Source organism: Mus pahari, chromosome 16 (assembly GCF_900095145.1).
Source record: "Mus pahari chromosome 16, PAHARI_EIJ_v1.1, whole genome shotgun sequence".
NCBI classification, from domain to species: domain Eukaryota; kingdom Metazoa; phylum Chordata; class Mammalia; order Rodentia; family Muridae; genus Mus; species Mus pahari.
The window spans coordinates 14,413,540-14,438,374 of NC_034605.1; the positions used below are offsets into that span (position 1 = coordinate 14,413,540).

At 38.8% G+C, this 24,835-nt stretch overlaps 1 protein-coding gene across 6 annotated transcripts in view; it reads left to right on the forward strand.

The window, feature by feature from the left end:
- The window catches only part of Dip2c (disco interacting protein 2 homolog C), a 391,262-nt gene that overhangs the window by 264,324 nt on the left and 102,103 nt on the right, over positions 1-24,835 (forward strand). For all 6 annotated transcript variants that reach the window (XM_021215980.2, XM_029547700.1, XM_029547702.1 and 3 more), the window contains 9 exons: positions 2,120-2,254; positions 3,765-3,884; positions 5,430-5,627; positions 13,006-13,097; positions 15,099-15,209; positions 19,291-19,414; positions 19,753-19,862; positions 20,043-20,145; positions 22,176-22,240. In XM_021215980.2, coding sequence (XP_021071639.1) covers positions 2,120-2,254; positions 3,765-3,884; positions 5,430-5,627; positions 13,006-13,097; positions 15,099-15,209; positions 19,291-19,414; positions 19,753-19,862; positions 20,043-20,145; positions 22,176-22,240 — 1,058 coding nt within the window. The remainder of the gene's footprint in view (positions 1-2,119; positions 2,255-3,764; positions 3,885-5,429; positions 5,628-13,005; positions 13,098-15,098; positions 15,210-19,290; positions 19,415-19,752; positions 19,863-20,042; positions 20,146-22,175; positions 22,241-24,835) is intronic.

Consider the following 24,835-nt stretch of genomic DNA (forward strand, 5'->3'; position numbering starts at 1 on the left):
TGATGCATAGGGACTGCTTGGCCTCCAGCCCAGAGCTTACTGAGCTTATTTGAGCCTATTCTTTTGGTCTGAACCAACTTTTTCCTCACCCCTCAGCAGGTGTTTCCAGAGCAGGTGCTATATGCAAGAACCTTCAAAATATTCATCAAATCCTGATGTATACTAGAATAAGTGTCTTGTGTCATTACAGTGGCAGAGGTTTTTAAAGCCACTGGTAGCTTATCCTATAGTGAGGACAAATGTGGGGATTTTGAGGGGAAAGAGGCGAGGTAATATATAAACTAGTTTTTCTTTCTTTAGCTGGGATAAAATACTCTGACCAAAAGCAACTTATGGAGGAAAGGGTTTATTTCAACTTACTCTTCCATGTAATAATTCATCCCTGGGGGATGTCAGGGCAGAAACAATCGGAAACCATGTGAGGAATGCTTCTTACTGGCTTATTCCCTGGCTTGCTCTGCTAGTTTCCCTATATAGCCCAAGATATCCTGCCTGTGGATAATACTTCGCACAGTTGGCTGGGCTCTCTCTTATCAATCATCAATTAAGAAAATTCTGCTGTGTCTGAAGACAACTACAGTATACTCATACATATAAAATAAATCTTATCTTTAAAAAAACAACAACTTGACTTGATCATGGTGTCTCTTCACAGCAATAGAACAGTGACTAAGACAGCCACCTTCACATAGTATAAGACTATATACTTCTAACATGGAGTAATATAAAGGAAACAATGTGAAGTTTCTATATAATATGCATTAGTGACTCAAAATTAGCATTCTCATATGCATTATTAGAATTTACATATGTCTAATTCATTGATCATCTCTTGGACATGGTTTTAATGCTCTAATAATTATAAAAACTGTTCTAATGCCATTTAACCATTGAGGAGCTTGACTCTGAATACTGTAGGGGAAGTTTGCCCTGTTCCTTGGCCATTTGTACTGAATAGTTCTATGCCAACTTGATACAAGCTAAAGACATCTGAGAGGAGGGAACCTCAGTTAAGAAAATGCCTACATACGATCAGGCTGTAGGCAAGCTGGTAGAGCATTTAGTTAATTAGTGATTGATGAGGGAGAGCCCTGCTCATTGTGGATGGTGCTGTCCTTGGGCATGTGGTCCTGGGTTCTATAAGAAAGGCTGAACAAACCATGGGATGCAAGCCACTAAGCAGCACCCCTTCATGGTCTCTGCATCAGCTCCTGCCTCCAAGTTTCTTCCCTGTTTGAGTAGCTGTCCTGAATATCTTTGATAATAACAATGCTGTAGAAGTGTAAGCCATAATCCCCTTCTTCCCCAAGTTTGCTTGGTCAGGGTATTGTATCACAGCAATACTAACTTAAAAACATAGCCATGGAGCGACACTTAATACACATTAGATTATAAGCTTTTTAGAGTAATTATTTAAGACTATTCATGTTTTAATTAAAGTAGTTAACTATTTCTTGATGTCTCTCACCATTTATCATGAATATCTTGAGAGTTTTGTATGTATTAATTTGTTCAATCTGCCCAATATCTCAGGGAATCCCCATTATTGCTTCAGTTTGATAGGTAGGAAAACTGTGACACAGATTAAAATGTTTTCTAGGCTTTCTTAGAATCAACAGTGTTGCCCTGTAAGCCCTAGGATCAAAACTTGAATTGTGTGCTGCCTCTGTTGTCACAGTAAGAAAAGTGCTTTGCGTCTATGGACAAGCGCATAGCATATGATACTTTATCCTTTAGCCATGTTAGACAATACTCTAGTTAAAATGCTACATCAATTCACTGATCTTGCTCCTGTTATGAAATTAAATCTGATCTTTACCTGTTTTTTACTAGAGATGGTATAAATTATTTTAACATTAATCACCTTTGTTTGGGATTTTTGTGGCTGACCTTGGTTTAGAGTAATCAGTTTTTTGTTTGTAAGGTATAGTCTTTTCCTATATAGGTCTAGGCTTGCCTCAATACTTGTGATCTTAATTGCATCTTCTTGCAAGTGTTTGGAATACAGGCTTGTGTCACTATATTGGATCAAAGTGATCCTTTTGTATGAGTTTGTCATATTCTAGACATTTTTGAGGTTCTATTGTTTGAGAAAATTGTCTCCTGTTCTTCTTTACAGAAAATCACTCTGCACCTCCTGATGTAACCACATACACCTCAGAACACTCAATACAAGTGGAAAGGCCACAGGGCTCTACCACATCCCGGACAGCACCAAAGTATGGCAATGCTGAGCTCATGGAGACTGGGGACGGTATGTCTTTGAGTGAGGTGCTTCCTCCTGTGTGAACTTTGTACTTCTGTCCTTACTATGACTGCTGGTGATCTTTCTGACTGAAGGCACTACTTCTAGACACTCATTGCTTGTCAGCTTCCTTAGGGTACTGTTCTAGAAGGTGACCTGACCAAAAAATGTAAATTATCTCCAAATTGTCTACGAATTTCTCCTTATTAAAAAGAATGTAAATATTGCATAATTTAGTCATGAGAAGAAATAGATTTAATGAGATACTGATTTTTTGGTAATGTATAACTAATACTGGTTGAGTCATTAGAGTCTTTAAGAAATTTAGTATGTGTTGACCTTGAATGCCTACTTCAGAAGGCAAAATGAAGTTAAATGAAAAAAACAAAATGATTTACAGAGGAGTTGTTAATGCCATAGGGTTTGGGAGAAAGAGTCATCCTTTTTTTTCTTAAAATTGGAAGTAAATTATCAGTGATTGGACAAAACACAGAGTAAAAGCCTTCTCTTGTTCTCATATTTTAAATCATGGTGTTTTATAGTAATATTACTAGTTCTCAATATTCAGTCCAAATCAGCACACCTCAGATGTAAACTTTCTGCTGTATTCTGCTTTAATTGTGTTATATTCTTGCTAGGGTGATAAAACTTAGCATAGGATCTGACAGTAAAATTACAGTTTTGTGTTTTTACTTTATGAAAAATGGACAAAACAGTATCAACTTGCTGTGTAATACATGTTCCTTACAACGCTGTTAATATTGCCATGATAACTGGATGGTTCACAATTAAATATCTTGCCCTTGCCATCTCTTTAACAAATGGCATGCTGTCCTCAGTATGGTTGGAGTCCTAATGTTAGTTACACATAATTATCAATTAAAACTATAACCATTCCATTTCTTATAGAATTGGCTGTCCTTCCATCCTACTGCATTGGCTTTAGTTCTCTTGTATACCTGTTACTGAAACTGACCATTGAAGTTATTCTTATCATTATTTTAAAATTTTGTCATCTTTGAAATCTTTCAAGTTTCAGAATTGGGTAGATTCTGTCTAAATTATGTCAGAATACGGTTATTCATTCTAAAGTTGTGACTCCTGTGTTGTGCAGTCCAGTGCTTCATCCTATGTACACCCTCGCCTCAGAACCATACTCGGGGAGTACTAACATTCTCACCTAAGCTTCTAAACCTCTAGTCTCAGATTCATCAGAACCAAATTGATTTGGATCAAGTGATGAGAAGATACTGTGTTTAGATGTTGAGAATGATAGTTATTTTTCTATCTTTTCAGAGCTTTACTTATTTTTTGGTTCTGAAAGTACACTTTAAAAATTCTTTTGAAGTAATAGAGGTACAGGTCAGTGCTTAGATACGTGTATAGCATGTATTAGGTTAGGCCTTATGGTGTATTCCCATGACAGGAAACAACGTTGTTTGGAAAATTTTTCACAAATTCTCTTATTCCTTCCAGAGTTTGTTTGTTCATGTCCATGATGGTTCCTGTTTTTTTTTAGGTGTACCAGTAAGTAGCCGGGTATCGGCAAAAATTCAGCAGCTTGTCAATACCCTTAAACGACCGAAGCGGCCACCATTACGAGAATTCTTTGTTGATGACTTTGAAGAATTGTTAGAAGGTAAGTATTTTTTTTTCTACCCCTTATTTTATGAAGTCCTTGGCTCCTTGTACAGTGCTACATTTTATGCAAAGTGCCTTTATTTTGTTAAGAGTGATAATCTAGCCTTCCCTCAGTAATAGAACTCTAAGTCAGTGTAGGTTGCCATTCCAAATGCATATCTGAAAGGTACACCAAGTGCTATGCAATTAGAGTTTTGAAGCCATCTGCCCCCTCAGTACAGTGTGATGCTGTTCTGTGACTTAGGCCTCTTTGTAAGGACTTGGTGCTGTGATATAAAAGCAAAATGAAATTATAGAGATCCTTGGCCCAAAACCAAAGTGTCTTTTTCTACACAAACTGATGCAATTAAAGAAACACAGTAGGGGCTCTGCCTCATACCTCAGTTAGAATGAATGTTGGGGGCTTCAACTAGACAACTTAAAATTGAAACAAAAGCAATCTGTTGTTGGATCAAACCCAAGTTTCTTGTTTATTTGTTAACTGAAGTTAAGAGTCAGCTGAGGTATGGAGATACGTGACAGCTGAAGTAAGTGCTTGGCACAGGTGTGAGGATAGGATTTCAGACACCTAGAACTCATGCAGAATGCAGTTTGAGAAAGTATAGATAGGATCACCAGAGAAAGCTGCAGAGTGAAACTAGCCTCATCTGGGAGTTCTGGATTTGACTGATAGACCCTGCCTCAATGAATAAAATAGAGGAATGATGGAAGACAGTTCCTCACATCAACCTCCAGTTTCCAAATGCACACTCATATGTGTATGTGACCACACACTCACACATACATATGCACACCATGCAAATATACACATGAAAATTGAATAATACAGTAAAATACAGCTGATTTTCCAGATAGCAGGTTGAAGTGATACCTCAAATTCTGAGAGAGAATGCTTTTCTAATAATAGGGGAAATAATTTCAGTTTCATCTCAAACTCTCAGAGATCCACCCGCCTTCTGTCTCCCTGATGCCAGCTTTAAAGGAATGTATTGTACCTGATTTTGTTTACATTTTTAAATAGAGATTTATAGGAGGAAGATAGGAAAATGTTGGCATACTTCATGGGCCACTTTCTATATCTAAACTAAAAAAAAGAGGACTGTGTTCTTTGATGAGGCTTTTAGTCTTACTCTTGAAAGTACTTTTACCATGCTTTTATTATTCTGAGTATTTGTAGATTTCTGCCTATATCTTGTCATTCAAGAGAAAAATATAAGAACTGAGCCTTTTGGAGTTTCGAATATGGTGTGCTAACAATTAGAACTTTAAACCCATGCATTTAAATGTGAGACTCAAGGCATGTGGTTCGGTTTTGTCTGTTACCTACAAATGTTCTCACACCCACCTAAGTTCCCCATTATGTGTTACCTTGGAAATTGTAAAAACTCAATGCTTTTTTGTTATATCTGTAGTGGTTTGATTTTAGAAAAGCATGTTTGCCATCAGCCTTAAGTATCACTCTCTTAGATTTCTAATAAACAACTAAAAAAATACTAAATGGATATCTTTTTCTTAAAAATATTGTATGTTTAAATGTACTTAGTTCAACAACCAGATCCAAACCAACCAAAGCCAGAGGGCGCCCAGATGCTGGCCACAAGAGGGGAGCAGTTGGGAGTCGTCACAAACTGGCCACCCTCTTTAGAAGCTGCACTACAACGATGGGGGACCATCTCTCCGAAGGCCCCCTGCCTGACCACCATGGACACAAATGGAAAACCCCTGTACATCCTCACTTATGGTAATCCCATAATGCCACTTGTTCACTCTTTGACCTTTGCCTTCCCTGCACATACTGCTACCGAATGAATGGAGAGGAAAAAAATACACATCTTCTGGGTGGCTCATTTATGTCTGTGTTGCCTTGTTTGTTTCTGGTTTAAAAGTAGATGAAAATTTAAAGACATTTTCCATTAAAAAATTGTGTTGATGGAGGAATTACTATTTTTTTATTTTTAAACATAAAACCAGAAACCAGAAATGATTTTACGTTTAAAATATATAAAGCTGTGATTGTAACTCTGCTATGTCACTTGATCTTGTGTTTTTAAATGAATACTTTTTAAAAAAATATTTATTTTTATTTATACGAGTACACTTATAGCTGTCTTTAAACACACATCAGAAGAGGGCATCAGATCCAATTATAGATGGTTGTGAACCATCATGTGGTTGTGAACCACCATGTGGTTGCTGGGAATTGAACCCTGGTCCTCTGGAAGAGCAGTCAATGTTCTTTACTGGTGAGCCATCTCTCCAGCCCTAAAGTTAATTCTTTTTTTCTTTTTTAAAAAGATCTATTTATTTTATGTATGCAAGCATACCATAGCTGTCTTTAGACATACCAGAAGAGGGCATCAGATCCCATTACAGATGGTTGTGAATCACCATGTGGTTGCTGGGAATTGAATTTAAGACCTTTGGAAGAGTAGTCAGTTCTCTTAACCACTGAGCCATCTCTCCAGCCCCTAAAATGAATATTTTCATTGGTAATCAGTACAGAGTATATATCAAACCTTTGGTCCTGGATTTGAGTCACAATTCCCCAGAATACCAACATGCTATAATCCCAGATGCTGAAGTTAGAAGATGATGGAAACTCCTGAAGTCTAAAGTCCCAGAAATTTTACATCTCAAAAAATAGAGATATGGAAAAATATTTAAAATTCTATAGAAGACATTTTACATGTATGTATGTACATATATGTATGTTGATGTGTGTATATGTATGTATTTATATGCAGTCCTGGCTAACTTGCTACATAGACCAGGATGGCCTCAAACTCTCAGAAATCCACCCGCCTTCTGTCTCCCTGATGGCAGCTTTAAAGGAATGTATTGTACCTGACTTTGTTTACATTTTTAAATAGAGATTTAAAAGAGGAAGATAGGAAAATGTTGGCATACTTCATGGGCCACTTTCTACAATACTATATGTAAGAACAGAAACATTTTTTGTGGGACTAAACACTTAGGTTTATTCATACAAGTCACATAAAATTATAAGCAGATGTGCTGCATTCATAAAGAACCAAGTCAGAAAGCAAAAGTCTACATGTGTATCACTAGCATTGGCAATTACATGCATCCCACTTTATAATGCCATGGTGGACAGCCCAAGTCTTCAGACAAGGTTGATCAAAGCCATTTGGGTCAGTGTTATATTAATAGTCAGCAGAAAGCCGAAGTCTTGGGAATTTGTATCATATAAGAGTACAAGTATATAATGAGGACGACTACTAATTTCAGGAAACTTTATTGTATTTATATTTGCAAACAATATTGATACTGAAAGTCAATACTATAGATACTTTTTATAGAGACAAAAATGCATAAAATGAGTTATAGCTGTGTGAACATCTATATCATTTGTATCTCTAGTAATGGAATAGGAACAGTACAACAATAAAAGATACAACATACCAGATTGTACAAAAGTAATGCTGACACTTTAGATAGTAGGAAGCTAAAAGTCTGCTGACTCTTGGGAGTCCAGAGGCTGCTGATTCTGAACCAGTGTTATTTTATGCCATTGTTTTTGCTCTGGTAGGGGTTGAACTCAGGACTTTGTGCATGTCAGGCACACATACTGCCAGTGAGCTAATTCCTCCTCCTAAACTTAGCATTCTAATCTCTGGTGCAGCAAAGAAAAACTCCTTTCTAGTTCTCAGAGAAAGAGCATTTCAGTTTTCTGCCTATGTTCTTTTTAGTCTCCTGGCTGGGTATCTGGTATCAGTATCAAGGGTGACCATCCCTAGCTGGTCTATTCAGACCTGCAGCGGTCTCTGAACAACCTCACAAACATATCCACAATAATATCTGACCAGATTTCTTGGTATTTCTTCTGCATTATGTGCTACCATCCTGCATCTAAGTGAACTAACTCCATCCCCAGACCTTGATCCTCATTCTGTCCCTCTGACAAAGTCTACCTCTACTCTCTCAGTGAGATCAGGATTTGGCCCTTTGGGATTTCAGCATATGAAATTTACTTTTAGAATTGTGACTTTTCAAGCTTGAGATATTTTAATCTTTTATTGAGATTCATGGCATTTATAATTGTGTCAGATTGACTCCACTTTGACATCTATCACTCAGAAACAATAAAATTTGCATCCACAGTACAGAAAGCCAGATAAACAGGTTTCCCTTAGTTCTTCTCCCAGTATCGTTAACACAGACTAAACTCTTGCACATAGCTGTGCTAGAGAAGGGCCTGTCTTTTAGTGGCATCCCCATGGAGAAAACAGATTACAGCTATTTTCATACTCCTGGCTTCAACTTCACAAAGAATTAAGCTTCATAGCTATAAGAACAAATGGCTCACTTTACTTCTGCATGGATGACATTAGAAAGAAAGTGCTTTTTTTTTTTTAAATGATGGCTTTGTTTTTTATATTACAAACATGTTGGATAATTTTGGGGAAAGAGCTTGAGTTTTAAATCAGTCATCAAGTTTAAAAGCCAGATGCTATGTTAAGTAGGACTAGGCAGAGCCCAGGATTTGGGAGAGTGGGGCCCCAGGGGCACCTGTGCATTTCAGGTACCAACATGGGATTTGAGTTTAAAAGTATGTTAGCTTTGGAAGTATATATTATTTTACAGTCTCTTTATATTTGTGGCTACATTGAACACTTTAAAATAGAGAATATTATCTGTGATTTAGCATAAGCTTTGTTGTTGTTTTTTTAAAGTATGCTCTTAGAAAAAGGTTTTATTCAATCATAAAGAGAAGACTTTTTCTGGGTGACCCTCATGCCTGTCTAAATTAATAGTGAAAGCTAATTATGTGCTTGCAATTGCTGCTGCTCTACAGCTAATGAATCCAACACTTACCTGTCTGGGGGGCGGGTAGGGACCTTAGCATAGGCTTTGTGTTTGTCCCAGAAGCTGTGTGCATGCTGGTGACCTGCAATCACTGACTAAGGAATATTAAGTTTGTGTTGTACAATGGTGCAGTACTGTGGCTTGGAAAGTCAGAGTAGAATAGAAATGTCCTCTCAAGAGGCTTATCATGTAGCTAAAACTGAAGCCCCTCAGCTTGTTGACCACTTGTTGAGGAAACTAGTGCTTGCTTCTTTTCCCTTTTGGTAAGACTATGATAAGTTTGAGGTTCAAGAAATAGAGGGATACACATTTTTATATGCATCATACCTGTACCCAAAATGTAGCTTCTGATTATAAGCCACCTACATTTTGCTGTATTGCTTTTTGCTGTATTTAATATTATTAGTCATATGCTATGGGTCAATCTTCATTTTTGATAAGAAAATATTAGAAAGTAAGACATTTTAAATGTAAGATATTTTTAAATCTAAGCTTGTTAGCTTATCAGTACATAATATAAAGTGTTGGCTGACACAGTGAATACTATACATGAGTATTATCTCTGTGGGAAAGAAAAATAAATGAACCACAAATTGGTTGGTTATTTCCGAGAAAATACAGGGAGAACAAGACTCATCGAATTTAAGTTCTAATGCCTGAGAAAACTGGTATAATTGAAGGACTATAGTATTTAAAGTCTTTAAGTTTCCCTTCAGCCTCCAAATTTAATTTTCTATTAAGTCCTGAGGTAGTAGAATTCTCAGCTGAGAAATTTAGAACATCTACTAGAAAATGTAGATGAAGTTATAAAGGACTTGATACTTCAAGTTGCAACAGAAATTGGAAATATCGGAAATAGGAATGCCATGATCTTAATTCTTGAAAATGTTCAATGCTAGGGCTGGTGAGATGGCTCAGTGGGTAAGAGCACCCGACTGCTCTTCCAAAGGTCCTGAGTTCAAATCCCAGCAACCACATGGTGGCTCATAACCATCTGTAACAAGATCTGACGCCCTCTTCTGGAGTGTCTGAAGACAGCTACAGTGTAATTACATATAATAAAAAAAAAAAAAAAAAAAAAAAAAAGAATAGTTTAATGTAGCAGAAGATGGCCTAATTGGCCATCACTGGGAAGAGAGGCCCCTTGGTCTTGGAAACTTTATATGACCCAGCACAAGGGAAGGCCTGGGCCAAGTAGCGGGAGTGGGTAGGTAGGGGAGCAGGGGCGGGGGGGTATAGGGAACTTTCGGGATAGCATTCGAAATGTAAATAAAGAAAATAATAATAATAAAAAAAATGAAAAACATTAAAAAAAAAAAAAGAAAATGTTCAATGCTACACAGTGCTTCCGTTTTCACTTCTCCATCTTTATCCCCCTTCTCTTCTTTTGTTAGGATACCCATAAGCACATTTTTTTTCTTTTTTTCTTTTTAACTATATAAATATTTCTGTGTTTCCTTTTATTTTAAAACATTTACTATCCATACATGCGTGTGACTTATTTTGATCAAATCTATTTTCCATTCTTTCTCTTTCAATTCTTCCCTTATCTCCACCACCACTTTCTATCACAACTTAATATGTTCATTTTTTCTCCCAGCACCCACTGAGTCCATTTAGTGCTGTCTGTATACGCATGGCTGTAGGACCATCTCCTGGATCATGGCTAGCCTCTCTGAATCCCTGAAGAAAACTGACCCTTCTGCCCCCAGCAACCATTAGTTGCCAATACCTCCTCAGGTAGGGGGTGGAAATTCGTGAGCTCCTCCTCATGCATTCTGAGTTACTTCAAGTTTGTCAGGGATTGAGCTGCCTGAGTTAGGAATGTACCAGACAGCCTTTCCATTCCAATGTGAGAAAGTTGTTACTGGTAATTCTCTCTAATCCTTGCTCCAGTTTTATGGGTGATGTGCTCTAATAAGACTGTATTGCCCCCTTCCATGTCCATTAATACCCTTTCTCTGCAGTTACACTGTCTGTACAGCAGCCTAGATGCCATTCAAATCCAAGAAAAGCTGAAGGAATCAGTCTTTGTCAGCCATTCTGGAAGTGCTTATTCTCCTCTGATTTATACTAACACCTGCAATTACTCAGTTTCCTGTTCTCTGAAAAGTACAAGATGTAAAAATACTAAGTATATTTCAATAATTTTTGCTCAAAGTTTGGATTTTGTAGTTTTGTGAGACTCTATGTAAAACTAGGTTGTGTGTCAGTGTATAATGATATTAACTCCCAGCTGTCCTAGTCAAAAATGAAGTTGAAGCATTAGCAAACTGTAATAGTTTTAATTGATTGGTTTGTTTATAACACATTGCTTTTTATCTTTATTCAGTGACAACAAAATGTAATTATTCAGCTAGAATAGTTCCCCAGTTTTGTTCACAGCAAGGAAGGTCTAAAGGCTTAAATTATTTATGAGGGAAAAAACACCACTCCTTGTATTGTTTCTTACCAACTGATGACCACTGATTGAGAAATGAACTCCCCAAGTGAGATATCAAATGACTTTAAAGATCTATGGGGTTGCAATGAGGAAGTTTGATGAAATCTTAACATCTAGTAATGAAATAGCAGTTATGTTAAGCTTTAGACTGTGACTGTGGACTTAATTGATTCTTGCCTATGACATTTGTGAACACCCACAAAAAAGCGTTTAACATACTGAGATTCAAGAACTGTCAGGGAATAGGAGCAATGAAAAATAAAACATTGTCCTAGCTTGCTATCCACTAAGGGATAGACAAGTAGACGAATCCTACGAATGGTGAATAACAGCCGTATTAATTCAGGTAGCTCCAGTTCTAACAGGAAATAAAACAAATTCAGGTTTATGTTTTTGTTTTCAAATTCAGTTTTGTTTGTTTGTTTTTTGAGTTCAAAATGTGTTATAAGCAAAAGGAATTTCTGTTTACCAGAAGAAATCTAGACATTGACTATACGAGACACAATTAGATTAATCTGCATTTTACTACTTTTACATGAATATACTGGCTAGAACCTTGATTTGCTTTGAAAACTCTCGGTAGCTGAGTGTTTCTGACCGTGCTGTAAACGGCCTTGTGAATGCAAGAACGCTCCTTGGATTTGAAGTTGCTTTTACTCCACCTTACACTTTTCACTATAACCAGGAAATGTATGAGCTCAGGATAAAGGCTTGAAATATGAAGGTCCTTCAGAGCTTGTTTTTGTTCTTAAATATAATTTGTGGAAACTTTTCAAGAAGGAAAAAACACTATCTTAAGCCTAAATTTAAAACTTGTTGGTTTTTTTTTTTTTACATTTGTATTCAACTTGGAAAAAATTTTCTAGAGCTCAGAATTTTAAAATTACAAAAATTTGCACTTTATCTTAGTTGCCGAGAGTTCCTCTTTCAAATCTCAAAACCATGAGATTAGAAAGTGTCTGCTCTGAGAAGTTTACAACTTACAGGGAGTCAGGCTTTGAATGATCTGCCAGAGCTGTTTTTATACAGTCCGTGCTCATTGCAGTTACCCAAAATGGCACACATGTATAAGAAATGGATGTCACAGATAGAGCTTTGAGATCACTCACTGCCCTTCCCCCCAATCCCCATGGTTAATACAATAGAAAGAAGGCAGTTAAAAATTTCAGTAGCTTTACAGTAAGAGCTTAACACACCAAGAGAAATTAAGCTTGTGAAGACCTGGTTCTGATGATTCTCTGGTAATGTATCAGTTTTTAGTATTTATTTTCTGTCCTTTTTAAAAAAGGCTTAAAAAACAAAAACAAATTTTGGGTAAAGTTTGTGAGACAAAATATTTCAAGATATTGTCCCTCCCACCCCCATGACTGTATATATATTAACTGCTATAAACTAACTCGTGGGCTCGTGTCCCATCAACTCCTTCCCTGTCACAGGCCTCGTGTAAGGCAGGCTAAACAGGCTAAAATCAGAATTTCCAATTTCTTTTTCCTCTCCCTCTCCATCTCCCTTCCTCCTTTTCTCCTTTTCTCCTTTCCTCCCTCCCCATCTCCCTATATCTCTATCTCTCTGTCTCTGTCTCTCTGTTTGTCTCTCTCCCTCTGCTGTTTTTAAACCTCCAGTACTCCTTCCACGTGCACATTCAGCTTTCAGTTGTATAGTCTTTTCACCCCTGTCCCCTTTTTGTCAGAGTCTTCCACATGGTATGTCCTTCCAACCCCATACACTGAGCAGAACAGATGAATGGTCTAGATTCAAAATTGCTAGTTTTATATTCACAATTGAACATAGCTGAAAATGGATGTATATATTGTCAAGTTGTTTTTATATTTATGCTTTATATCAACAGGAAAACTATGGACAAGAAGTATGAAGGTTGCTTACAACATTCTACATAAATTAGGTACAAAGCAAGAACCTATGGTACGGCCTGGAGATAGGGTAAGTGAGGTTCAAATAACTAGAAAACCTCTATGTTACAATTCCAGAACTCAGTCTGTTCTTTCTTCCTCCTCAGTAGAGTAAGGTTGGACATAAAATGCATGTAAGCATTCTTTATGACCAGGTGCAACCATCTGGCTGGGGAGTTTTGTGTTTTCTGCTGTTTTGAATCAGCTTCCTCAGACACTGTGGCCCACTTTGTGGGAAGGAACTCATGTGGCACTAGTCCCCTGGGAGTATTACAAACTTATGACTGTCTCTTGTTTCTTCATGAGCCTACCCATCTGAAGTTGTGCTAGCAACACACACTGCCTTATGAAGGCAGATTCACATGAGACGGGGTCTCAAAAATTAGTTTTTGTTAATGTGTTTACACATACAAATATATCCTCTTACTCTCTTTCCGACTTGTTCTAGCTGTCCTTTTTAGCCATACAGAAAAGAAATCATATATTCCAGAACTTAATCTTTCCCCACCACCTTTCCTGTATTACAAAATACCCAGCATGACTAAATTTAAGATAAAGCTCCTGGCTTCATAACTACCACCAGTATCCTTTTATGCCAGCCTATTTATCTTGGATATTAAATATGCTAGACTACCTTATCTAAATGTTCTTACCAAAATTAATAAGGCCATTTACAACATTTTTAAAGAATCCATTTGAAACTCAAAATAAAGTACAAAAATGATGAATATCTTCTAAATCTTTGGATTTATGTGCCTGTGAAAATACACCCACATGGTTTGTAAAGGTAACACCATAGGTGCAGCAACATGTTAGAGGAGCTTATGTGAAAATAGAAGCAGCATCCTGAAGAACACAGGGGAATCCTATTAAACAAACAAAAACCAACCAACCAACCAAAGAGCTCTTATCATACAGGAAACTTTGTGAAACCAGTGAGTTGGCAGTACCATTTGAGAGAGCACTGGGATTGGTTAAATATTAAATTGGCTTTGTTGCAAACAGTCATGTAGCACATACTGACGTTCAGAGAGTTTGTATGTAGGATGGCCATCCCAGAAGATACTGCTTAATGAAGTGTCATAGCCATTCTAGTTTGCATGAGTACAGTCTCTGATACTTACTATAAACCACCTAACACATTTCTCCTAATTTATATCTACACCAAAACTGTCTCAATTCTTTAAAAAGGCATGGAGAAGTTGGCTCAAATATATATTTATTACCTTTGAGTATAAAGGAAACACATTTAAAACATCAAATATATGCCAAAAATGGGAAAATACATCAAGAAATCTTTGAGTTAAATATATTAAGCACAAATTCCAGGGAACATAGCAAGGCATGAAAAGATAAATATGGACAATGAAAGAACTTTTTCAATGGAAACATTTTTTCCATAAGAAGAAAAACTTGAGGATATGGTCATATTGTTAGTGTTGGGAAACCTATTTAGAAATTATATCCAGTATTATGTGTGGTGGGTTATAATCTACTCTCAGACTGGCTAAACTGGCTAAGTTGGATGAGCAAGGAAGACCAGGAGCACTTCAATCCTTATAGGCAATGAAAACATGCACGTTCAACATTAAAAGACTGATGTTGAAATTATGCCAAGACTGGCAATATGAGGATTACTGGTAGTGCATGTGATATATCATGCTTCTGTAAACTGTCATTTGACTGTTACCAGGATAATTAGGTGCAGTTTGTTAATGCTTTTTCTTTTTCTCATAGAAGGAACAATGGCTTAGGTCAAAACTGCACATAAGATAATAGAACTGAGAAGTAACTTAGCATTTGAATCAAATCCAACTGGGTCTAGCTCCTAAGCATTTGCCCAGATGCCTAGTAAAGAATTCTTGCTCTGTAGCCTGTGGTCACTCTTAACTTACAGTCTTTACTCAGCCTCCTAAGTACAGATCTTACCAGCCTGCCTGTCCACCGTGTTGCGGACCTGAAATTTTCATCCTGCTGTCAAGGAAGTATAAATCCTGCCATTGACTCAGCTGAGTGTCTTGCATGTCTCCAGGTGGCGCTAGTGTTCCCCAACAATGACCCTGCTGCTTTCATGGTGGCCTTCTATGGTTGCTTGCTGGCTGAAGTTGTTCCTGTCCCCATTGAAGTGCCACTCACAAGAAAGGTAAAGAACTTACTGTTCATTAAGCTCTATTAGAGGGAAGTGTCAGGCTCCATGGCTGGGTGAGAATGTGTAGACTACAGTTTTGTAAATTACTTTTTATCTTTGCTGTGCAAGTTCAGTGACATGTTCTTGCTGTCTCTAAGGCTCAGACCAGATTTTCATTAGTTTCATCTATTTGTGAGAACAGTTAATTCACACACACACAGCATGTCTTATCTGCAAGTGTGCTCCTTCTTAAGGTGAAGCTTCAGGGGATACTGAAACAGATGAGTTGGGGTCAGTGAGGCCAAAATGGGCTACTGAATAAAACACTGCCTTAAACAAACAAAACAACGTTTCAAATACTATTTCAGATGAACCTCTGGAGGGAGTAATTTCAGAGTCTGGTATGTTCACCACTTTAGGTGAACAGAGTAGTATTTTGAGGGAGGCACTCAGTAGACTTGGGATCTCGAACTACAGGAATTGAGGGGAAAATAGAAGTAGAGCTGCTAAGGGCTACATGGAGATGAGCAAGTGCCTGCCCGGGTGAGGATGGTCTCCTCCAGAAAGGACATCTTCTAGCTGAAGCATCCTTGTGTGCATAGTATGGCAGCCACCTGGGACTCACTTTCTTAAATGCCAGTGTATGCTATGTGAGTGTTCCTTAAAGTATATGGACACACAAATATGTATTTGACATGTGTGTGACCCTAATGTGTATTCATATGTGTATATCGTAATTGTGGATGTGTGTGTATGTATCCAATGCTGGGTTCCTTAGTTACAAACATTTTTAAGAATATGCACTTGGGATGCTCACAGCCAGCTATTGGATGGAACACAGGGTCCCCAATGGAGGAGCTAGAGAAAGTACCCAAGGAGCTGAAGGGGTCTGCAACCCTATAGGTGGAACAACAATATGAACTAACCAGTACCCCCTGAGCTTGTGTCTCTAGCTGCATATGTAGCAGAAGATGGACTAATCGACCATCACTGGGAATAGAGGCCCCTTGGTCTTGCAAACTTTATATGACCCAGCACAAGGGAAGGCCTGGGCCAAGTAATGGGAGTGGGTGGGTAGGGGAGCAGGAGCGGGGGGGGGGGGTATAGGGAACTTCCGGGATCGCATTTGAAATGTAAATAAAGAAAATTAAAAAATAAATAAAAAAAATCAAAGACATTAAAAAAAAAAGTCAGTCATTATATTAAAAAAAAAAAAGAATATGCACTTGTATAGTGAGGAAAACTTGATGGTGCCAGCATGATCAAAAACTTGTAATTATATTAACATTGGATGATCTACACATGAGAATGCTTTTCCTTATCTCTGTGAATGCTCGAAGGTTTCCATTATAAACACACCTAAAATTGACAAGACATTAATTGACCTATCTCAGTCGTAATGAGGAAAATTTGTTATGATGTCAGGAGTTACTGCCATCAAGGCCACACAGAAGGATTTTCTAAACAGTAACATTATCTGTTATCCTTTTCTATCTTGGAGAAATTTTTGGAAATTCATAAGGATATTTGAATTCTAGTTTGGTCTAGCTTTTCTTAATCAAGGAAAGTTACAAACTTTGATTTGCTGTCCTTAATGTGGGGGTGGGAGTAATGGTGATACAGCCTGCCTCTCCTCCCCCTATGTGTGTCTACATGTCTCCTTTTACCCGAGAAAGAAACTACTTGTTAGCCATGCTTATTTTTAGGGGCAAAGTACTTGGCGAATGATGTCAAGGTCAGAGTATGTGTCTAGGAGGATTTATCTCACTTTACATCCTGAAATTACAGTGACTATTCCACTGGTTTGGCCTCTCATCCAGCCAGATGGAGGCAGATACCTTTCTAGAGACCTTGTAGACCATAGCAAGCCATTGCTGCTGTGTGACTTGTTATCCATTTATCTTGTTCTTGAGTCAGAATCAGAGACTGTGAGGACCACTAAGCTCTTTTCTTGATCTTTGTTTTGATGTAATCTGTACAGTTCATCACCTTATCCACCATGTTGGTTGAATGTAGAAGGTTGTACATGAAGCTGGCTCTGGCATGTGTGTTTGGTGTCACCCCAAGGGGGCTGTGAATGTCTAGCAGAGTTTGTCTGAAACTAATATGTAGCCCCTGGAGAGGTACTTTGTAGACTAGAAGATGCCATTAGAGACTTGAATGTAGATGGCAGTCTTGACATGTTGGTCTTTCTGTTACATGGCCTTTGCCCTTTTATACTGCACATCTTTTTTCCTTCTCCTTCCTCTCCTCCCCCTTCCTCCTGTTGCCTTCTCCCTCCTCTGCTTCCCCCTCCCCTCTCCTCCTCTTCCTCCTTCCCCTTCTTCTTCCTGCTGCCATTCTCCTCTCTCACCTCCACTACTTCTCATGTTCTTTCTATTTTAAAAAAATTTTCTCAGTACTAGGGATTGAGCTTACATGCTTACCAAATGATATTTCAACTTAATTATGTTTTTAGCTCTTTAGGGGTCTATTTATGAATACACATTTGTTGTTTGGAGGTAATAAGTCTCTTTCTCCTCTCCCTCTTCTCTCTCTCTCTCTCCGCCCCCCCTCTCATACACACACACACACACACACACACACACACACACACACACTTGCACATATGTATACGTACTCAGTGTATAGGGAAGGGTAGACTCCTGGCTTTAGGTCCAAGATCAGAGTGTTTTTTATCTTTGTATGCCACCCCAGTCACTCCCTCACTCCCTACTGGGAGACAGCTGTGGTGTATGCCTGACCAACAAGGCATTCATAAGCTTGAGAAGCAGCCCAGTTCCTGCTGCTAAAACCCACCTCTCCTGCCTGCCTGCTTCACCTCCTCAGAGGGAGTAGTATTTGATCTTGACTTTACTTAAAAACAATATTGCAACTATAAAAACTGTTGCAAATAAAACTGCAAAATGAGAACCAACCCCATCTAGTGAGGGCCATACCACCTCTCCCATTGCAGGGTTGTGTAAATTACGCAATTAACTTGTTGGCTATTACCCTGAAATAATCCATATAAGGAGACTATAGCTTTTAAATCTACACTTGGAAAAGTACAATCTAAACATTTAGCAAACAACAACTTTGAAATGTTAATGCTGATGAATACCTAGGTGACAGAACTTTGCTTTACCCAGTGATTTCCTAGGACAGACGGGTGGGAGATTCAACAAGCTAGTCTTCCTGAAGGTTGTTCATAGAGTCAGTGTGTGAGCTGGGTGTAGCCTGGACTCTTCTACACCATGATATGTTCTTAGTTCCACAAATGCTGGGTACTCAGATTCTGATTTTACTTTTCAGTTCATCAGCTTTGTGGAGGAGCTGATGGGAGAAAAGTTGAATCTAGGTGTCCTGACTGCTTGTCTTCTGTTTTCATGAGAAGCAGGCTGCATACAGGGCAATAAAACTCACACAGGGAGGCAGCTCCTGAGATTGTTGCAGCCAAGGACAGCCCCATCTGTGACATCTGCTGAAAGGTGACATTCGGTCCTGGCAGCTTGGTGTTTTCCTAGGCTTTCTGTCTCTAGAGTTATCACCCTGTAACCATAGCACATTTTAGTATGTGTTGGTTCCTCCATTGATTCATGATGTATGCCAGATGGGAACAGTGATCCTGGTTGTCATTACTCTGAGTAAACATCCCTCTTGGATCTGTACCCTATCAGGTATGACACCTCTATAACCAGTCTTTGAAAGTGTGAAATCAGATTGTGAGGTATTCATGTGATAGATAATTTCTCTCCACAATAATGAAATCTTAGGACTATTGTCTTTGTTTTTTAAATTAATTTTTATATATTTTTGACCATTTTCCCTACCTCCCCCCCAAATCCTCTCAACCTCCCACCCACCCAGATTTTTTAATGTGTGTGTGAGCTCATGTTTATGAGCTCTTTCAGTCAGTCCGTCTGGCTTTTCTCTCTCTCTCTCTCTCTCTCTCTCTCTCTCTCTCTCTCTCTCTCTCTCTCTCTCTCTCTCTCGGTTGTGGGAGAAGGGTCATGGGGAAGGAAGTTAATTTCCACACATACCCAATATGAGGCAGTGCTTTGGGTATGAGTAAAGTTTTGTATTAGATTTTTAACTTTCCTTAATCACCTTTCAGGATGCAGGGAGCCAACAGATAGGTTTCTTGCTTGGAAGCTGTGGAGTAACTGTTGCCTTGACTAGTGATGCCTGTCACAAAGGACTGCCAAAAAGCCCAACAGGAGAGATCCCACAGTTCAAAGGTATGCCACAGAACCCCGAGAACTTGCTTCCTATGTAGATCTTTCATTTTACAGACTGGCCCTTCACTTGTGCATGATTGTCCTATTGAGTTCAGGACAGAACTTTTCTGATTTGTCATCATTTCTGATAATACAGGTAATTAATAATCTGTGATGATATAGCTGCTGGTGTCTTGAACATTCTTGATGGTACTGTCAATATTTCATATGGGAATGCCAGAGATTACATGTAGACTGAAGTGCTTGAAACCAAGCTGTGAAATAATGGATGAAGAAATTCTACAGACCCGTTTTAAGGGTCCTATTTACTTAAAAGGAATTTATGATTTATTTCCTAGGTTGGCCAAAGCTGCTATGGTTTGTCACAGAATCAAAACACCTCTCTAAACCTCCTCGGGATTGGTTTCCACACATCAAAGATGCAAATAATGACACCGCTTATATTGAGGTAAGGAGGATGCCTTCCACAGAGGCTGGGAGTGTATTACTGAAAAAGATGTGATTTCACCTCATTATACTAGTTGCAGTGTGGCTAGAACTCACAGTGTCTCAATAACTAGAAGCTATTGAGTGGGGACCAGAAATTTATTTATCAAAACACCTTTCCATATTTTCTGTCTCGTTTCAGTATAAGACGTGTAAAGATGGAAGTGTCCTTGGTGTGACCGTGACGAGGATAGCGCTGCTGACACACTGTCAGGCACTTACACAGGCCTGCGGCTATACAGAAGGTGTGGATGGCCCTGAGACTCCTTGGATCTAGGTTTTTGGAGATGCCCCACTGACCAGGGATGCCTGATGGCAAACTGGCCTGTGTGGTTCCTACTGGGACCTATCAAAGTAGCATTCAGTTTGTGCCCATCGCCATCTATCAGTGTGACTTTACTAAGCAGTAGCTAGTGCTTCAGCTTGGACTGGTGAAACATAGGCACAGGGACTGCAGGTGGAAGTTCGCAGTGAGAACTCCAGTGGGGCTCCACCATCCTTCCATATAACTAGCTCTTACTGTGTCCTCATGTGACACTTTTCATTGTGCACCCCTGGAGTCCTACCCGTGGCCTCATTTAATATTTATCACATCCTTGAAGGCTCGGTCCCAGAAAAGGTGTTAGCACTTTACCACACAGATTTGGAAATGGGTGATTCATCTCACAGTTGGCACACGTGCTAATCCCCACCTGCGCATGGCGCTCTGTCTTTAGAAGCTCTTTCTCTTAAATGCTGTGTTGTAGCCCACTCTTCACTATTGAATAAGAAATTCTGAGAATAGGGTTTTCAAGCTTTATTGGAGGCCTGTTGTTTTTCCTGGTGTGTTTTCTCTGATTATGAGAAGTGTAGAGGTAGAGTGGGTGGCAGTAACCTTGGTAATGGGTTTGAGTGGACGCAAAGAGGGAAAAGCCAAAGCAATCCCCAACTGCCTGTGCAGGGCGGCACCACCAGCAGTTTCTGGGACCTGAAGAAGCCAATAGTCCCTAGCTCTACTTCTGAGTGAGTTCCCTTTTCCCTGCTGTTCATGTGATCTCCTCATCCTTTCCCCTTTTCCTAGACATGCTCTAGTAATGTTTGTGCTATCTAACACTTGGAGAAACATGGCCTCTAAACACCACTATTATTTTGTTAGAACAGTGACTTGTGTGTCCTGACCTACATGCTTTGAAGATCCAGGACTGTCACCTTTTAGGTATCAGAAGCAAATATAAATACATACATGAATATAAAATAATTTCTTTACTTTAAATTACTTTATAAAAAGGATTCTAGAAAAATTTCTTTGGATATCTGTATAGTCTCCCTGCTCCACCTCCATTTTATTCTCTGGTAGGAGAGCAGGAAATAGAATGCTTAAACCTTTGATAAATATTGACAGACAGAATGAAGAGACCATAAGACCTAGCACTGATAAATTCCTAGGACACTGAGAAGTGGCCAGGAGCCTGTGTATAGGTGACTGAAATGCCCATTGAATCGGTTTGATAAGAGCAAGGTCAAATGAAGGTCAAATCCTCAGTTCTGGGGCATCTAGTATCACTGATTTGGCCTTAGGAAATAATTATTTTTGACAACATATTTTCATAGCATTTCCCCTGCTCTTTCTATTCCTTTGGAATGTCCATCCCTATACTGCTTCAATATTACACCATCCCTGTGAAGCTATGGTCTTACCTTCTTTATTGTCCTACCCCCACCACCCTACAGAGTTCTCTTATGACAAAACAAGTCTGTGCACTGCCAAAAATCCTCCCTCCGTGCTTCCCTGTTAGCAGAACAAGGTCTCAGAGGAGAAATTATAAGAGAATCTCAGGAAAACAGGAAATAAATAGGAAGGTAATACTGTGTTGGGTGGGAGTGTTGTTAAATGACAGTGTTCTAGAAGTCTTTACTATATGCCCAAGCTAGCTTTGAGTTAGTTGTGTGGTCCAGCCTTGGCTTCAAAGTTGTGATTATCCTCTCTCAGTCTCCCAAGGTCTGGATTCACAGACCTGTACCACTGTGTCTGATATGGACAAAATTTTTTCAGTGGTGATATGTGGGCAGCTGTTGATGTTCCCTTACATGCCCAAATATTATCCTGGAAATACTCTCCAGCCTGGCTAGTGCTTCATAGTGGTCTGTAAGCTGACTGTAGGTTTCTGTGAAGACAGAGTAATATTGTATTCTTCTAAGATTCAGGATGACCTCTCAGGTGGTGGGTTTTCCTTGGTGCACCACTCAGGCTGCTTGATCATGTCAAGTAAAACTTGTAATTGTTTCTCTTATACAGCTGAAACCATTGTGAATGTTCTAGACTTTAAGAAGGATGTGGGGCTCTGGCATGGCATATTGACAGTAAGTAAACTCCCTTTATGCCTCATTCATCTTTCATGCAAGTGTGTCCAACGTCTGGGAAGGGCCGTCCTACAGTATAAACAAAGAAATCTTGTGTTAGGAGTCATATTTTCCAGCTTACTGCAAAAGTTCAATAAAGACAGCTGGTCTCAGAAAAACTGTTTTGAATCTTGACCATATATTGAGGTATTAGCTATAATAATAGCCCTTCTAAGGCCCATACATATCCCCTACTTTAGACCCTGAAGGTTCCCTGCTGGTATTACTGGTGCCATATCTGACAACATAGCTTTCCCAGTCACATAGAATGTTCTTACTATATTCTATGAGTTAGGAAGTTTGCTATTTATATAGATTATTGTCAAGGAAGAAAGGATTTTAGACTTATCCTTTAAATGAAAATTTAGTATGCATTATGGAGAAATGTTTGATTCATTATCAATGCCACTTGAAAAGTGATTGCTGAGCTGGCTGTGGACACTTTAGTAGAAAGATGACATTAGATTTTGAAAGTGGTGTTGGCACTTATAAAAGAAAAACAAAACAAAACAAAAAAATGCCTGCTTGGAATTCCCCATCTATTTCATGCAGGGTGGTTTTGACTAACTTGTTTCTTTCTTAGTACTTTCTTAGGCTTTTAGGCTTAAACATTTATTTTCTAAAGTAGAAAACCCAAATAATTTTTACATAATTGTTGGAAATATAAATATTACAGTTTGCTATTTGTTGATAAGCCAGACCTATTTGTATGATCCATGAACATGTAAGTACCCTGTATATAGTCTGCTTATGGCTCCTACTCCTGCTGGCCTCTGTGTTCCAGTAAGGCTTACTTCCAACATCAGAATGCTTTTATATATGGAGAGATGGAAAAGTTCAATAAACACAAAACCGGTTTGAAATGTTGGCACGCTGGTGTGTGCTAGTACAGAAGGAATAACACAGGTTCAAGATTAGAGAATTAAGAAACCTGCACTCAAAGCTCTGACCCTCTGTAGCTTTGATTTGAGTGAGTGTCATATTCATGTGACCAAGACACTCTTTTCAGCACTGGAAATTAAATGCAGAACTTTTCAAATATTAGGCACATGCTGCCATTGACATATAGACTGGCTATTTTGTGTTTTATTTTTGAAATGGAGTCTTAATAAGCTATCTAGATTGGCTTTGATCTTGGAATCATTCTGCCTCAACCTCCCAAGTAGCTAGGAGACCTGGAAAAACTCATGTATTAATAGAATCAAATGGGAATGAGTCTTAACTGTTGTGCTTAGCCTAAGAATTATGTGACTTGGTATTGAGTCTGCCTGCATTTGTGATAAGTGTAGTTCTGTTGTCACGTCCTGGAGAAAAAAAAATGGTTACTATTAGACTTAGTATCTCTAGTAGCATATGCCATGGTTTTGATTATGCATTCATTGTCTTTTGTATCCCTGCTTTATTCATCCATCTCTGAGAGTGTCTCCAGTTCTGCTCACATAACTCTCTTGGTGACAACATGCTTTAATCCTACATGCTACATTCCTGTCTGCAGTACCTGACAGTTTTTTAGTTCCTTGTGTTGACTTCTAAAGCCAGATGTCTAAACACATTGTAGCATACACTTTGCCTCATCCTGGAGATGCATAAGCTCTTTCACCCTAGAACTCAGTGGGAAGAAAACCCCCAGAAGCAACTGGGTTTGCATAGGTTCTGTAGAAACTTCCTTCCTGGTGGGGGATGTACGTTGGTCTTTCTAGTTTAATTTAGAGCTTCTCTCTTTGAAGCAGTGATTCCCAGTGCACAAATTCCAGCCCTGAAAGCACTGGCTTGATGTTACAGTGTGTAGTGCTTCCTGGGGCTATGCAGGAGACTGAAGATATCTGCAAACCACCGAGTCTTAATCATAACCTATGTCAGATTTTATCATCCACTTGAAGGAGCTGTCTTAAAAGATGCCCCTTGGTCTTGCAAACTTTATATGCCTCATACAGGGGAACACCAGAGCCAAGAAGTGGGAGTGAGTGGGCAGGTGAGCATGGTGGGGGGAGGGTATAGGAGACATTCGAGATAGCATTTGAAATGTAAATGAAGAAAATATCTAATAAAATAATTAAAACAAAAAAGCCATAATCTATATTGGCAAGATTGGAAGGAAGACTGTGATCCTGATACCTTTCCAAAGTTGTATGCTTTATAGTCTATAAACTAGCAAATTCAATTTTGGAGACAACCATTATTCTCTTCTTTGAAAAGGAATCAGACTTGTAGAATGAAAGACTATAAAATGCTATATATTTGTTTGTAATTAACAATTACATGTTGAAGTAGTCTCATGTGACCTTTCAGTACATGTAATATGTGGTAAGATAAAAGCAGAGTAGTTGCCATGGTTCCTGTATCCTGGCTATTCAAAACCATTCAGAATTTCATTGGTAGCTACTCCAAAGCTATCAGTCTTTTTTTTTTCTTTATTTACATTACAAATGCTATCCCAAAAGTTCCCTATACGCCCAACCCCTGCCCACCCACTCCCACTACTTGGCCCAGGCCTTCCCTTGTGCTGGGTCATATAAAGTTTGCAAGACCAAGGGGCCTCTCTTCCCAGTGATGGCC